The sequence below is a fragment of the Cygnus atratus genome, chromosome 4 (genome assembly GCF_013377495.2).
Source record: "Cygnus atratus isolate AKBS03 ecotype Queensland, Australia chromosome 4, CAtr_DNAZoo_HiC_assembly, whole genome shotgun sequence".
In the NCBI taxonomy this organism is placed as follows: domain Eukaryota; kingdom Metazoa; phylum Chordata; class Aves; order Anseriformes; family Anatidae; genus Cygnus; species Cygnus atratus.
Window position 1 is genome coordinate 24590105 of NC_066365.1, and position 17947 is coordinate 24608051.

Below are 17947 nucleotides of genomic sequence, written 5' to 3' on the forward strand. Positions count from 1 at the left end.
CTGGTTTTTGAGTCCACCCATTATTTTGTCTTGGAAGAGTTTTTAACTTTTGCTTTTGGAAGAAAGGACTGTCTTTACTTTTCTCTCTATAAAGTGTGTCAGTCAGCTTTTGTAACGTATTCTTTTCCAAATAAAATGAGAAACTGTGATTTTTACAAGTCTAAAAATGGAAAACACTGCAGAGGTTCAGAATAGCACCTATAAATACTCTGCCTAACATAATTTTCAAGCAAATTTTTAGATTGAGTGCTTAGAATCTTTTTTGGTGAGTAGAGCCACTTAGGAAAGTGATTTTCAGAAGACAGACAAATGGGAGAAGCTCTATATTGTATTAAGAGACCTAAATCTAAGTCAGCCATCTAGGCTGAGCATATTCTAGCTGCTAAAGAAGTCCCACTCTCTCTTTCCTGTTCTCTATCAGTACTTAATATTATGCTAAACCTGTACCTCTAGCTGTTTTTCTGCATTCTAGGAGAAAATGTAGTACTAGAAGAGAGGCCCATGATAACAGTTCAATTGCCCCAGAACTCCATTAGCAAATCTTCACAGCTACCAAAATTCTGGCCCTTGGACTAGCTGGCTGTTGGTCCTCAGTTGCTGGTACAAACAGATTTTTGTTGTCTATATCCATATTGAGAGATGTGTCAGAATCAGAATATAAAATATTCACTTCTCAGACTGTTATTCTGCAGGGCCTCATAGAAAATTATTCAGATTTATTTACATTACCTACTCAGGAAATATAAAATCTTGGCTTAAGTAAATAGTTTAATGTAATTTCATTAGGCCACATAGTCTTTTGAGACACAGTCCTCTCCCTTTCCATCAAATACTTCTTGGTAGGTCTGATAATAGCATTAGCAATAATTCTTAATTCTTATAAGAAAAGTCAGAGTATGACTGACTAGTATACAAAGCAATATCAAGAACCAGCACCTTCAACAGATATCTTTCCATTCTGCATGGATTAACATTTAAATCTCTGCACGCTTAGATACCTTTTTTTGTTGTTGTTCATACTTATTGATTTTATATTTATTGTTATATTGTTGATCTTTAATAATTTGATAGTAATTTAGATATAATTAATCTTTATTAGTTATTTCTCAGGCATGCTATTTTCTTGGTTGTTTCTTAAACTGATTCTCTGTTGTGAAGACTTTCTATGTAGTTACAGATACAGCTACTCAGCCTTTCTGGGAATATCAATTCCAGGAAGGAATTTGTCCATTCCCTTCCAGGAATAGCAATGACCATGACATTGTAAGGGTAGAGTATGAAGAACTTCCCCAAGGGTTATCTTAGGGTTGCCAAAAGAGGACAAATAAATTTAAGTTTTACCAGCTCCTGCCTCTGAAGCAGTTTGAGGCAGATAAGACTGAAAAAAAAGAGCCTTAATTTGTTGCTCAGCCTCAGCAAAACCACAATATTACAAAGGTTTCATACATCCCTCCTAACAACTCTCCTTGACATCTACAGTGCATATCAGAATGAACTAGTGCTCACCTTTTATGTACTGAGAATGAATTATTAGAGCAATGCTCTTAGCTGCTTCTCTCTCCTTCCCCAGCTGAGATGACTGCAACAGTATGTCTCTTCTGACCCATTAGAACACTCAATCAAATAGATCAGACCACAGCTAACATGACTTTGAATTGGCAATGGACTACAGGAAGAGACTGGGGGCGCACAGCTGAATGATGGCTTCAGCGGGGAGAGAACTGCACAGCCTCTGCTGGCTGCCTCCTAGCTGAAGCCCACATCTGCTAGTGCAAATGCTGTTTTTCCACTCTGCTTCATCAGCCAAGTTTATGCAGGTGGTTCTGATGTCAGACAGGAAGGGCAAAAACTAACATTACCCCTTCCACACTTACACCAGCAACCACTTCAACCATGCTGCCAAGACTGACTTCTGGCTGCTGCCTTTCTTCCACTGATGGGAAAGCCGACAGTCATCAGTGGAAAACTGTAGAGAAGTGTCTCCCTGGGAAGTTGCCACCTACTAAGCTAATTCTTCAGTGTTATGCTGGAACAGAGGGGAGGAGGAACACAGTGATCTTAGCTGGGAAGAAGTGGCTACAGCTGAGAGGGAAATCCCAAGGCTGAGACATCAGGTTCCTATATGGACCGGCATGTCTATAAACTTACTGGGCCTAAGACTACGCAGGAATCTAAGTCACATATTCAGCGGAGCTAAGCAAAGAAATTTTTCAACTTGGAAGCACTTTTTTTTTTTTTTAGCTTGTTCAATGTTGTTTACAAAAATACAAAAGCCAGCCAAATAAAAAATTTTATTTCAGTATAACTCCTCTGACATATCACTCAGTTTTCATTCTGGCCTTTTCATAATCTCCCTTCTTTCTCCTTTCCTGTGGATATTATATTTTCTAGTTATATCCCTTTCTTTCAGAATCACTTTTGTTTTGTGAGTATTCTGTTATCCACAGATATACCTATCTTTCTCCTTAGTTCAGAAGAATCTGAAAAGCTTACAACTACCTAAAAATAATCCATATCAGAATGAATATAGTATTTATTGCTTCTTGTTTAGGAGCATGTTATTTTTGTGCAGAGATCTCTGGATTAGATCAAGCCCACTTGAGTACTCAGCAGAAAGACTCAGATCTCTTATCCCACATTTTGCTAAGTACAACCAATGTACAATCCACAGCCAATGATTATTGACATTCCAGTTATGCATATATTACTCATTCTGTTGGTCCCTGTTTTTTCTTCCTAGTTTGTTTTGAAAGAGGAATACGAAGCCCTAGAAGAAGACAATGCTGCATGCTGAACTGTGTAAATGTTGCTGACATGCTGCCATATAAAATGGCTTTGAACGAGACCTAGAGAGGGTTGATACATTCCTGTCACTCCATAACACCATGATTTACTGTGATTTCTGAGACTTGACTTAATTTGCTTTCCTGTCTTCACTTTTTCAGATATCCCTGTTTGGCTATCTTAGAAATTCTCTTAGAACAACTGTAAACATTACAAATGCACATTTTCAAATCAAAGATTATTTTCTGTGTTGTATAAGAAAGCTTAAAAAGTGAGAAGGTGGGGGAAGGGGAGGGGGTTCTAAAGAAGAAAAAGAGCAAATATTTTACAGCCAGCATTTTACAAAATTATTACAATTATTTTACAAAAGCAATTGCCTGTCATGATCTAAATAAGGTATTAAACAAACAGGAATGATATTTCCGAGTTATGACTGCTAACATGACATAACCATGACATAAAAACCAAGTTAGCTTATTTTCTTCATAGCTCATTATTATATGCCAAGCAATGAGTTGTAAGGAGGAGAGATAATGGGAGTTTAGGGTATACGATTTTGAGCCTATGGGGTAAAGAGTGTTTAGGATAGTTAAAGAATATAGTCATTGAACTGCTGACAGGAAGAAGGGACCACTGCCATTCAAGAGTGCTGAATTAACAGAACAAATACGACAAAAATATAAATCTTCAGGGTAAGGACCAACCTGAGGTAAGAATATGATTCTGATAATGGTCAGTCAGTGGAGAACTGCAGGTAGTTATCTGAGGTGCACTGAACTGTTCAAAGAACGTATCCCATAGGCAGCATTTTGAAGAGACTGGAAGAGAAATATGGGGGAAAATCCTGTCCCTTTCTGAAGTAAACAGCAAAATTACCATTCACTTCATTAAACCAGTACTTCATTCCTTGACTGAAGCAGAAATCAGGTTTGAAGCTGGATAAGCAGATGTTTGAGCCAGGATTTGGGACACAGATTTCAGGAGTGCAGATAGGATTCAGAAAATGCTGGCAATTAGGAGTGGAACTAATAATTGAGCTGGCAGATTTAAAACTCCTGTGGTATATCATGTCATTGAAAATTTGAACATGTGCATTTAATGGGATTTCATAACTGTCTTTTTTAATATGGTGGGGGTTTTGAGTTCCTTGTCAGAATACAAATTTCACAAAATGGCATTTACTATTGACAACATAGCAAGAATTAGTGGCCTGTTAAAAGAAACATTATGAAAGTAGAAAGTTCAGAATAAATTCCACACACTTATTATGCCTAGGATAAAAACATTTCATTTGGCCTTATCTGATATTCAATTCTGTATGCCTAATGTTATTGTCACATCATAACATACAATATAATAAATATGACAAACTTATAAATAAATCTGATATACAGATGTTGTTAATATGATAAATATTAAAGCACTATTAATGGAACCCTTTGCTATAAAGCAGCATTTTGGCAAATAAAGATGGATTAGGAAAATACTATCAAAAACTACTGGAAAACATAACCCCCAAAAAATCATAACAATTAAGAAATAAATAAATAGATGGTTTTCCAAGTTAAATTTAGAATTAGGAAACTCTTTCCTTCAAACAACTAAGAAATCTGTCATATATATATTTCTTGCTACAAGAAACTGTTTCACATATACACTATTTATAGTAACAGCATGGCCTTCAGCACCATTCATGTGTGATTAATATAAGCATTCAGCAGAATTAGAAAAATCTAATGAGACTAGGTCAAGATCTGTGAAAAAATCTAGAGCTTACAGGGTAAAAAATCTAGATAAGAGAAAACACTGGTCCTGCTTGTTGTGGCACTTCTATGAGCAGACAATAGATTTTTCTCTTCTGGTTCAATAAAATCAGCGGACATTGCTTGATGTTCAGTACTTGGGAAAATCAGGCCACTCAGTCAGTTTCCTAAAGTAGCCTAATTGCAAGTCCTCTATTTTTGCTTGAATCTCAGTTTTTAGTTGAAACAGTCTGAATGGGGAAAAAGGGAGATAATTTGCAGAATCTCTTATTGATAACTTAATGCCTGCACTGATGTCACTATATTTTTCCCCAATTCACTAGATTAAAGAAAAAAATAATTTAAGCTTAAAATTGAAACAAAAGATAATGGGAGAGCAAGCCCTTTCTTTGCAGACAGAAATATTTCCAAACAGTAAGTGGGATAACAAATTTGATTGCAGAGAGTAACTTTCCTACATCAAAATGATTTGTTTCATTTCTCTGTTTTTACAAGGAAGGAGGAGTTCCAGAGCTTATTCAATCTTAAATTTGCAGGTTTTCAGTCCATTTTTTTTCCAATAAATATTAATATCGTAATGGGAGCTCTATATAGTAAAAATCACTGAAGAGAAATGAAAACATTTAATTCATTAGAGAACATATATATTTCATGAAGTATAAATTCTTTAGAGAATATTCTATTTCTACTGAACATTTCTTCTTTGTTATAAAAAGGAAAGTTTACATGCATTGAAGTCCGATTTCACCTTGAGAGGCAAATGGGTTACTATCTCATCCAGATGTACATACCAAGTCTCTTGATCGTCATTCTCTCCTGGGTGTCATTTTGGATCAATATGGATGCAGCTCCAGCCAGAGTGGCTTTAGGCATAACAACTGTACTGACCATGACAACACAAAGCTCAGGTTCACGAGCATCACTTCCAAAGGTAGGTAGGATTTCCTTTGTGTGTACCACATTAGTATAAAGTCATAATGTTACAGGGCAAATAAACACCTTAAGTCAACCTTATAATATGTGTTTTAATTATTAGCATTTACTATTCTAAAGCAGATAACTTTAAAATATTTAGGGTGTTTTTGAGCCACCAATCAATTATATTCTACTTCTCTTCAGACTCAACTGTTTAGCCAACCAAATGCTGTATACCATAAACCTCAGCAAGTAATGAAAACAATGTTTTTCAGTACTAGGTAAATGTTGCTTGTTAGCAATTGACTAGCTTGTCCCTTTCTGGATCCCAATATCTGATGAAGTGTTAGCAAATATGAATGAATTTCTAAAGGTCAGAGATTCCAACCTGCTCTCAATGATATTCCTTTCCTGGAAACTGCCTACATTATGAATTTGCCCACAGTATTTATAAACATAATTACATTAAAATATAGAAAAATGTAAAGCTAAATAACTTACAAAAAGTTGTATAAAGAATGGTACACTACACAGTGTAAATAGATTTAAGTATATTTCTGTGATTAGCTACTTAAGTTTTCTGACTTGTCCTTTCTTTAAAGATTTTCTTTTTCCTTTTAATTGTTATTCTTTGAATTGCAGTTATTGGGAAAAAATGTGCACAACACAAACACACAAAGTCCTCTTTTGTATTAGTTTTACCATGGTATTTTTAGGGTGTCTGTTATTTTTTTTTCTAAGTAAAATAGATAACCCAAACAAAAGTTCATGTGCTTTGCACCTCAAGTGTATGGATCCAAATACATCCGAATGTAGCATGAACAGGTAAGAAAATGGAACAGTATAAAACTTCAGAAAAAAGCAAGAATATAAGAGGTTACTAGAGAAAGCTGCAGATGTTTTTGTCATGTTTGAGGCCTGATACTAGCTATGCTGGTTTAAATGATAAAACTCCTTTAAATCTGGACACAGAGAGCAAACTCGTCCTACATTCCCAGTCCAGATTATGGACTGCAGCTGAGCTTGGCAAAGAAGCACTGTAGTGACTCCATCTATTCTGTAATTCATTTTCAGTACTTCCAGTGAGTCAAAATTTACAGGACTAATTCAAACCTGTATCTTTAATTTACCATGACTGTATTAGCAGAGAATGAAAATATCAGTTTTGCATCTACTTCCCTTCCCCCTAATTTGTACTCCAGGAGCTTTAAATCAGCATAACAGAGTAATTCTCACTGGTCCCACTACAAGCTATTCTCTGTTTCCTTAGTATCTTTCACAGATCTCATTGGGAGAAATGGAGGAAGAGTATGTGATCCTTGTGGGTTATTTGGTCTATGATCAAATATACAGTACATTTTATGATATATGATAAATTATACAGTATATGAGAAACACCTCATTTAGTGAGGTAAATAGTAGATATTTTGTAAAAGACTACACTATACAAAATAATAATTAAGGTATAAAATTTGCATTGTTGTCCCTCTTATTATCTAACTTCCATGTGAAGATTTTCTTGACAAAAATAATGTTGGGATTTGGAGATATTAATCAACTTCCTCCTGACATGAAATCACATCTGTGGTTTTAACGTATTTAGTTTTCTGCTCTATTTTCTCCATAGGTGTCATATGTCAAAGCAATTGACATCTGGATGGCTGTGTGTCTGCTATTTGTATTTTCTGCACTTTTGGAATATGCAGCTGTAAACTTTGTGTCAAGGCAACATAAAGAACTCCTGCGATTCCGACGGAAGAGGAAGAAGAACAAGGTAAAGCTAACAGTATTCCCAGCTTTGAAAGAGAGTCTAAGGGATTGATTTATGTCAGGATATAGGCTTAATTTGGTAAACATACTGCTGCCTAAAGTGGCAATATAGATAAAATGGCAGCACAGAATGAAATTAACTCTAGGCAGAGGGTCACTACAAGGACTATGCACTGCATAAATCCAACTTGAATTCTCAAAAGAGGGATTAAGGGGGATTTAAATGAGGCATGGGCCATGTGGGAGCCATCTGCACAAGCATGAATTTCACTCTGTTAGAAGAGTCAGATTATACTTCAGTGGATGAATATTACTGGTACTCGCAGTAATTTGTACTGCATTGAGATTCAACAAACAATATTCCTTAATTTCATTCTAGTATTCAGTTCAAAGACTTAACAGCTATGTTTCATGCATTTTTTTAACATAAAAATTACTTCTTCAATTAATATTATCTGTGGGATATACATTTTTAAAGGTCTAAGAATGGTATTCTTTCCTTATGTCGTTAATTTAGTCTAAATTGCTCATATAATTAGCAAGGAGCTTTAACAGCAATACTTATTTATACTTATTTTATGGCTGAAGCCATCTAGACTACTGGTAAAATAAGTAACTGATAACATGTAAAGTCTAGCAGCTAAGGCTACAAATTTAAATTCTGCAATAAGCAAAACATTTTACAATACATAAAACTCTTCTGATTTTTCAAAGAGAGAATACTTCTGCAACCTACTCATTAAATGAGTACCCACCACTGCTGTCACGCAGTGCCTTTCACAGACTTTCAGTCACTACCTAGAATATTACTATAGATAAATGTCTGACTGCAGTGATATGACAACTTCAGGCATCTTTCATTCCTAAAGACTTACCTCAATTTACTCCTTACATCACAAGGAGAAGTTTTTTACAGGTTGTTTCCCCTTTACTCAGAAGATATTGAAAATCTGTAACACTGTAAGCCTATCTAAGCAATCTTGGCAAGCAAGACTCCCTGTTAAAAGATGGCTAGACAGACAAATGGAAATGACATTTTCATACATTTGCTTCTTCCTGTGTGTTCAGCCTTGTTCAGGTACATAGAGAAACTCATTTACCATAATTTAGAGGATGAATCAGACTGTATGTATCCGCTTTCAACATTTGTCCCCATTAAAAATGTGCTTTTTTGTTTTTGCTGACAGCAGCAGAAAACACTTTCTGAGACACACAGGAGGAAAGCAGCATTTTTGTGACAGGGTGTTTATTGTAAAATATGGCAGCTCTGAAAACTGCTTAAAGGTTTGGACTGTGGGGAATGGGATGGGCAGATATGGATTACTTGGCAGGGGTCAGGTGAGCCGCAACGAGTGTGTCATGTATCAAATACAAACAGCTGTGTTAAGTGATATATTACGTGACTATACTTTTAGTCCATTCATTTTTTCACCATGTATCATAGTGCCCTCTGGATCTCAGACACATTCACCATATTCAACTCAGGTGATGTCTTTTTACTATCTTAAATACAGGCTTTTATAACCACACAGTTAAAAACTGGCAAGTGATACTACCTTCCTTCCTCAGAAACAAACCCAATATATTTCCAACCTTCTCCTAGCAAAACTTCAAGCTCACCAAAGGCACTTCTTCAGCAATCACGATCAATCAAATTTCAGCTTAGAGGTATTTGAGTAAGGATCCACAGTATACAAAGCATTTCCAGAAAAACGTATGCAACCTGAAGCACATGAACGGCCTTACTAACTTAAATGTTTTGCTGTACCAATGTTTGGCATTATGGTAATCGTGGTATTTTTGAATTCACACATAACAGTCCTCATTCCAGTTTTATACTCCATTAGACAGACTTACAACTTCAGGTGTGTTGTCAGCTAAGTTCCCATAAATTAGAGGATCACACTTAGAGACTGTAGGGTACCTACTAAATTATCAGGTACTCCCCATAGATACTGAAGGCATGCATTTCAACGTTTTTCTTCACATCACAAATCCACTGAGCAGCTGTATCTAAGAGATACGTAGCAGATATAGAGAAATGAATATTATAATTTCTTGTTAGCTAGTCAAGTATTTTATAATTTTAACATTTCTTTACTGCCAGCAAACACTCTATATTGTAATCCCAGATTTTCCTCTGACAAGGGTCTAGATTTTCTTGTCCTTTATATTTAAAACCTATTACCAATTAATTTCTTTAATTACTTTCATGTTCTCAAGGCACATAATGAAAAAATAAAAGATGTTAGCTTCCTTTAAAAAAAGCTAATTTGCCTTTTTTTTATTATTTTTATTTTTACTTTCCATTGCAATATTGAAAGACTTTCTTGGTACAGATTTCTTTCTCTCTTTTCCTTTCAATAATATTTACTTTGTTATAAAACTGGTGTTCATTTTCAGTAATAAAAACACAAAACAACTTGTTCTTTTTTCTACTTTTTGAGACTTTTTTTTTAATCTTTAAATATTGTTTGCATTTTGCATACAGAGAAGACAATAGGCCCTTCTATTTCCATCTATATAGTGATAGGAAAAAATTCAATTTACTGTTGGCTATATTAACTCCAGAAGTGTAGACTGAGAAAGGAAAAAAAAAATTTAAAGAATTTGATAGAAAATTACTTTTTCAAATTACTAGATTTTCCATTATCTTTACTTTTTCCGTTCTCTCTAAACAGCCAGTTCTATATCAGGATAACATCGATGTCTCAAGAACACTTATTCAAAAGAAAAAAAAAAAGAAAAATGAGAGATCAGTTCACCCCATAATAGCAAATAACCTTGTAGCTTCGACACTCCCTGGCATAATACAGAAAGAGCGTGAGTTTCCTACAGCCCATGTAAGAGTATTGCATGTACTTTAGGGGTATGCGGTTTTCACTTCCTCCATCTCTGTAAATTCTATCATAACACAGGTTTCTCAACTTAAGTTTACCCAAAGATGCTTTTTTCCCATGCAAGTTTATGATTTTGAACAAAAAGATATTTTTCTGAAAAGATTAACTGATAGAGTCTTAGCTGACTCAAATTCTGTGTAGAGTTAGGGCTCCTGTCCAAAACTAATGCCCTGGCAATACATACTCTCAAGCTCCAGAGACAGCTCAGCTAATTGTTTCTCTTTTTCTCAAAGTTGTATTAAACCATTTGTTGCCCAACAAATATACAAGAACTTGAAACATTAAAGGCATGGAGATTTTATCTCTTCAAAAATTTGGATTGTATCCTAAACTCTCCAGCATACAAACAATATGGATTAAGCAAGCAGTTAATAACTAGCCTTTCTTACCACAGATGTTATTTATTCACCACAATTTCTAACACGAAATGCAGGCCCTAGGATCATAAGTCAAAATAACTTGTGTTCCCTTTCTCTTTTATTTTTTTCAAAGTCAGCTACTATAGCTCATGATTATGTAGTTTTGTATGTGTTTGTTATCCATTTGGACTAGGTCAAACAGCCACTAGTTCTCAGGAATTAGATTGTATTGATTTCTAAAACTACATGTAAAGATATATTTATTTGACCACAAAATCAAAAGGCATAAAAAGGAGTTAGGTTGAGAGATTGCATTTAAAAATTCTCTTTCTTTTCAAAGTAAAAACTGCCATTCTATTTCATACTTATGTACAGATAGATTAGAGAAATACAGCAGTTAGGGTAACTTAGTAGACTTTTTCATCCTGTACTCTTTCCATCTTGGGACATTTTACTAGGATTATTATTATTTTTTAACTGTTCTGTCAGATTAAAAAAAAAATCAACCTTTATTAGAATGAATTCCCACTGATAAATACAGAGGTTTTTTTGGCACTGGAATTTTATCTGTAAAAGTACAGCAAAATTCCTAGTGATTTGATTGCACTTCAGAAGTCCAAACATAGATGATTTAAAAATTTTTGGATATGTTTCATTTCAGATAAATGTTGACAGAATAGAACATGTATGAATAATTTCTGTTTATGATAGGGCAACTGAAGGATTTCCAAAGTCTATTCTCTTTGTAATTAAAAAGACATGCTTGTTGCAAGAAATATTTACTTTTACCAGGTAACCTTAGCAACAGTCAGATCACTGAATGTCAGTGCTGGAATGCCCCTGGGAGGTCAATGAATCCGTTTTCCTGACCTAAATCAGTATCAGTTATACCTAATTCATCCCAGTCATAAAAATCCCACAACCTCCCCTGCAGTCTACTCCAATGGTTTACAAAGTTATTTTTTAATCATGTCTTTTCTGGCCTCTCATGGCTTATCTAGAAAGGACGCAGAGAACAGACTACCTCATTCCTTCATTTATAATTTTCCATTCAATCTTCCTTTCTTTAAATATTCCCAGTTTGTACAACCTTGTCCTTCGGGGCATATTTCTACAGTTTCATCCATTGTCATTCTGCTTCCCTGGAAATTCTCCTAAGAATTCCATGTAGTTCTCTAAAAACATGTTTTCTACATAAAAAGTAGCCAGTAACAGCTGAGTGCAGCCGAAGGATCATCTTATGCAAGTTATATACACTTGTTTATCCAAACCAGTTTGCTGTTTGCCCTTTTAACAACAGCATTCATCCATAACGAGATACTGATCTTTCATAACTCCCAGTTCTTTCTCCAGAGCTACTGCAGAGCCATTTGCTTTCAATCTTATGTTTGTGAAGTTGATTACTCTGTGCTAAATGTAGTACCTTGTATTTGCACCTACTGAGCCTCTCTGAGTCCATTTTTTGGACTCTTTGTCCAAACTGTTGCATTAAAATTTAGTTATAAACATATCCTCAAACAGATTTGCTTTTTTTTTTTTCAGAGTTTGCTATTTTTCATAAATCTAGTCAAAATAATGGGTTATTCTTTCACAATGCTGATTAAAAATTTAGGAGATACATATGCTCTTAAAAAGTGTACTTGGAAAAAAAATACAGTAAACGACTGTGGCAAACAAAATAAGAACAGTTGAGATTTAAGGAAAATTATAGAGTTATACATAATGTAATTATGTACAGAGCTAAATCAAGATATTTTGGCATCCAAAGCTCATTTGTTCTTGCCGTTTCCCTCATGCTTTTTTTACCTACAGTCACTGCCTCCTTCTTGCACCACCTCAGTGCAGTATTTGCAGCCTCTCTTCCTAGACAACAGTAACAGCAACATCAAAGATGATTCTTAGGTATAACTGCACCCTCTGGCTACTGCTTTTATTGTTGTAATTATGGAACTCACTCAATGATTCCAAACAACTGAAAAGCAAATTTATTTTTAGCTCAGTACAATTCCCACAGAAGTAATACAATTTTTTAGCCTATTTGAGGAAGTCTGGGATTGTGTTACAAACACACTCATAAATAAAAACAGCTATTGCAGCATAATATGCAACCTATCCATTGCTATTTTCCAATAGGCATAACAATAGGTATAGGAGATTTCTCCAGAAGTGTCTAATTTCTTTATGATTACAGAAATAGCAAAGTACATCCTAAGAACATGAAAATTTTCAATCCCAATTTAAGACTTCATTTAGTAGTAAGCATATGATCTACAGTGCTTTGACTCTGTCAGGAAAAGAAATCTGGCCAATGAACACAGTAGTTTAAAAAAGATTACATTACTAATGGGATGGAAATATTTTTTCTGAATGAATGAATATAAATTGTTAATTTAAATTTACTCTCCTTTAGGTCTTGAGAAACAAGAGGAAAAAAAAAGTCAGAATTAAAAGTATCCCACAGGAATAATGAAACATACATATAATCAGTGCTTTTTCTTAGTTGCATTTACATTGTATGGGGAAAAACAAAACCAAACCAAAAAAAAAAAAGTGTACCTATACTGAAAAACACAAATTTTAGACTAGCTTTTAATATAAGATATTTAGTTTTCACGAATAGCAAATCTTTTAATTCTATTTTCAAAAATCTAAAGAGCACAGTATCTTTTGTGAGGAAAATAGGCATGCAAACTAGATTGTCTTTAACAGTAATCACACCTCTTTTCTTTTGTTTTCTTTTTGGTCAACCCATCCGTTTTGATGAAAGTATTTTGAGGGAGTTCTTGATGGAAATGAAATCAATGAATCATTACAGCATAGCAATGGCTTGAGATGTGCAGGACCTATAGACGGGACTTTGCCTCAAATCTACAGTACAAATTTAAGGGTAAAATATGAAGAAGATGTCCCATTTGTCAAAATGTGATATCCAATCATTAACAGAGGCCCTGTTCTTTTGTCTGAAATAATGTCTTCCCATGTGGATTCCATACACCTTCATTGCTACCTGTATGTGATGACGTGAAATGTTAAGAAAGGTACCTGTCTTGTTAATTTTGTAATACATTTTAATCTGTTTAAATCTGGATTAAAACACGATATTAAAATTTTACTTCCTGCAACTTCAAAGGAACAGTGACATCAGTTCAAGGAGAAATCAGCTGGTACAAGATTAGTATTTAAAACCATGTTGTTTGCAATGCAGAACAATTCAATACTCAAAAATAAACAATAAACATATACTGTTCAAATAACCAAAGCCACAGCTTAAAATAAATCCTCAAGCTGTTACCAAAACCTACGGTCAAAACACTACAGAGATATTGTTAGTACTTATGCATATTATTCCTCTAGAGAAGTGTATTATTAAATATACGAACAGAAAGCAGCATAGTCAAAAGGCCACAGAAACCAAAAGTTATTACTTTATAGCTGAGTATTTTGCAGAACAATGTTGATAAGAAAATAAACTAATTGAAATTATCTCCTTTAGGCCTTGAAAGAATTCTAGTTTTCTAAATAAGAAATGTTATCTGAAATTATTACTATTATTTAATGACAGTAATTTTGATACAGATAGTAAAATATTTACATGTACCTGTATGCAGAATAACTTTCAAATTGTTAGATCCAAAGCAGTATGCATGAAAATCACATTCATAGCAAAGCTTTATTGAAGGTCTTTCCTACTAAAACTTTAAAAGCTTTATCAAAAATCAGAAAGAAAAAAATAATTTTCTTTATTGATTATGCACTAACCAAATACACAAAAGACCAAAATAATAATAATAATAATAATTCCTATTGCATTTTAAAAGAAAATTTTCAACCAAAATGCAATGGACTTTTTCAGGAAGCTTCACTGTCCAGATGCTCAACAAGGAAGTATGGGGTTCTTTAATGTTAATCCATTATATGATTTTAACAGTTGTGGCCGCAGACACATGGATTATCAGAAATATTTCTAGTCAGAAAGAGGGATTGTAGCCAAGTCAATTTATAAAAACAAATGGGGTATCACTGTAATTTTATATAAATACCTTCGAAAAAGCACTCAGAAGTTATTATCAACAATAATAGTAACTGCATCTTTCCTGCTTTTCAAGGGCATCTTTAGATATGAACCTGAGGCCAAATTAATGCTTCTTCTGCATTATGAACCGGCTGAACAACTTGCAGAACTACATCCTGGATACACTAGCTCGTACCCCAGAAAAAAAATATATGGTGGTACCTGGCATGTTACAATGCTCTGGAAGGTGCCCTTTGCTGTATATCCATTATTGCTCTTGCACTTTGGTCTGACTTGGCAGACTCCAACCATCCAGCCTGCCTTCATCAAAAACATCATCCAACAGACACTGGGCAGAAACAGTAGACTCCTACAAGGACCATCACATCACCTCCTCAACAGCAGACAGTGTTTCCAAGCAGTCTGCTTGCAGAGTAAGTTCAGGTTGTCTGCAAGCAAATAAATTAGCAGAGACCTGGCCTTTAAAACCATTCTAGGGGAATAACTCAATTCAGGTAAGCATAGAGCAGACACAGTAAAGTCAAAGCAGAGTGCCTCATCCTAAAAAAACTCATCCAACAGAGAGCTGATACTCAGCAGAATTATTTTATAATTATTTTGAGCTGATGCAGTCATAAGCATTATTTTCTGGAGAAGCATAAAGAGATTAAAACCCTGAATCTCAGATTTTTTATGTTTAAAGGTGCTTAAATGGACATTTTAGAAAAAATTCTCATACTATGTATTTGTAAATTCTGTTAACTGGAATGACCATTGCAACTCTTCTGGAATACAGATACTTTTAAAATGTTATTTCCCATTCCTTTCTGAGAGGAAAGGAAGTCTGCTGTAGTAATTTGCTATTTGTTTTATCACGTCATCAAAAAATCATCCCATCATTTTGTATTTCTGTTATTCATCTCCATATTGAATTCAGTGATTTTTCCTCCTCCTTTGTTTTCATGTTAATTTTTCTTTATTTTTGTTGTTAGATTTTTTATGTGAGAATTACAATACAGATTCAATATACAGCAGTTTCAGTGAACTATAGTAGTCTATAAGTTTATGCACTGTACATATATGAAAAAGTATAGCAGTTTGGTGATAACTACAGCCATGCTGGATGTTCGTGCTGTGTGAAAACCAGTTCACTTCAAACAGTAATTTATCTTCATTCTCTTGTAGATAATTGATTCAGCTAATATTGATAATAAACTTTACTGAATTTTTTTAAAACAAATAAATCAACTATGTTTCTTCTAGCAAGGTCTGCTTAATTAAAACATTAAATATGTTTAGAATTAATTCTCCATTCAAAAACATTTTTTTGAATTTTCAAAATGCCACAGGCATTTTCAAAATGAAAAGCTTGGAAGTTTGGATTTAAAGTGTTTGCTGAGAAATTACATTTATAAGTGTAAGAGGTTTAAATAAAACAAAAATGTTTCAGAATTACTAAAACAAAACAATAATTATTTGACTTGCTTCGGTAAACAATAATTTCTACCTTTTTATTTTAATTTAAGGTGGGAAGAGTTTCAAAATATCAAAAATTCTCTTTCAACAGAAAAATTGACTGCTGCTCAGCTCTTTTTTATTATTTATGAGAATGATTTTCCAAAATACTTATTTAAGTAGTAACATATCTCTTTTATTTTGTCATTCTTTACAAAAGTCTAGAATCTTAAAGCAACTAGGTTGAACTAGACATGAAAACACAAAACCCTGAATTTAAAATTTGTCATAAAAAAAAAAAAAAGTGAATGTCATCAAAATCATAGAACTACTCTTGAGTAGCATACATAGTAGGAGAATATGTTGGAACATATTTCAAACCAAAATTTGGCTCTGGCTTTACAGTCTATGTATCACCCTGCATTTGTACCTCCTTTATTAAGAATGTTTACAACCAGGTAAAGAGAAGTATAAAATGTGTCTCCAAACAAAAACCACATTCTAGGAATGCATGCTATGAAAATTTATATATCTTCAGACCACCTACTTTTGTTTTTGTGATTTAAAATCACTTTCTGTTATAGCTCACCAAATTCAGAACGTCTTTGCCAGATTGCACCTTACTTGTCAAGAGAATGGTTCAGAAGAAAAATCTGGCCTTTAGCTTTCATTCATTTTATTTTAAAGCTTATTTAAAATATTTTTAATATATTAACTTTATTTTAAATAGTTTAGTACTATTTCTATTCTATTCTAAATTAGGACACTTTGCATACTATTCTGCTTATCTGACATACAGGGCACAGTAGAATGAAGGCATATGAGTAAGATTCACTAACATACAAAATCAAACAGGCAGAATTCTCGCTAATATTATTAACTTGAACATTGTTACTGCTTGTATCTCTAAAGGCCATCCCATATTGTCAAGCAACATACAGAGTTAATGGCTGTTGTCTGAAAGACCAGTGTGAAACTTGCCCAGTTGAAGACTGCAGATGTTTACTGTAAATGGGGAAAATGAAAACCAACCAGAATAAATCAGAAGTTGAGTGTTGACTACCATTAGTTTCCTAAGCTAGTAAACCAGTTTACAAAGCTTTGTCTTTTCTCTAAATAGATTATGGAGTCTATAAACAAGTAGAAAAATTCTGGGCTTGTTAAATCTGATGACGTATTTTCACAGACACTTTGATAGGGCTGAAATTTGAACCAGTTAAAATAAAAAGGGGGTTCAAAAAGTCACCGTGCTAAAGGTGCAATACCTGGTATTTAGTGGTTGGTACGATTTCTGTAAAAAAAAAAAATCTTGCCTTTTTTTTTTTTCTTTTTTGTACAACAGGATGATGACGTACGGGAAAGCCAATTCAGTTTTACAGCAGCATATGGAGTGGGGCCATGTCTGCAAGCAAAAGATGGAGTGACACAGAAGGGGCCTCATAATCCTGCTCAAGCTGCACCAAAGAGCCCCGATGAGATGAGAAAGGTATTCATCGACCGAGCCAAGAAGATAGACACAATTTCCAGAGCTTGTTTCCCATTAGCCTTTCTGATTTTCAATATTTTTTACTGGGTAATTTACAAAATCATCAGGCATGAAGACATTCACCAATAACAAGATTAAGGCTTGCAGTCCATACAGATCCTGCCATGATCAACAGGAGGCCTTCTGTTAGAAGCGTGTAAGTGAGGAGCAATTGGGAGACCTAAAAACACCGGGTGGGGGGAAAGATCCTGCATGGATTGCAATACCCAGCCAGAGTGGAATGGAAGACTGACAGCAGAGAAGACACATCTGCTTCTGCAAACTTTCTGTGTCAAACTAAACATTAACAACTCATTGTAAATCACTCTCTACTGAAGCTTTACTGCCAAGTGTTTATACATACTGTTACATCGTGGTATAATTGTACAGTACTCTTTGATGTTCCTTACTTACTTTTTTTTTTTTAATTCTGGTGCATTAAAAAAAAAAATCCAGCATACTCT

General features: G+C 34.3%; 1 protein-coding gene across 1 annotated transcript in view; it reads left to right on the top strand.

Annotated features, from left to right (window-relative positions):
• The window catches only part of GLRA3 (glycine receptor alpha 3), a gene marked incomplete at its 5' end in the record, with an annotated part of 64793 nt that extends 47220 nt beyond the window's left edge, over nucleotides 1-17573 (top strand). The window contains 4 exons of the mRNA XM_035557920.2: nucleotides 5264-5478; nucleotides 7090-7236; nucleotides 13259-13378; nucleotides 17301-17573. Of these exons, the coding sequence (XP_035413813.2) occupies nucleotides 5264-5478; nucleotides 7090-7236; nucleotides 13259-13378; nucleotides 17301-17573 (755 nt within the window). The remainder of the gene's footprint in view (nucleotides 1-5263; nucleotides 5479-7089; nucleotides 7237-13258; nucleotides 13379-17300) is intronic.
• Nucleotides 17574-17947: the final 374 nt, after the last annotated feature.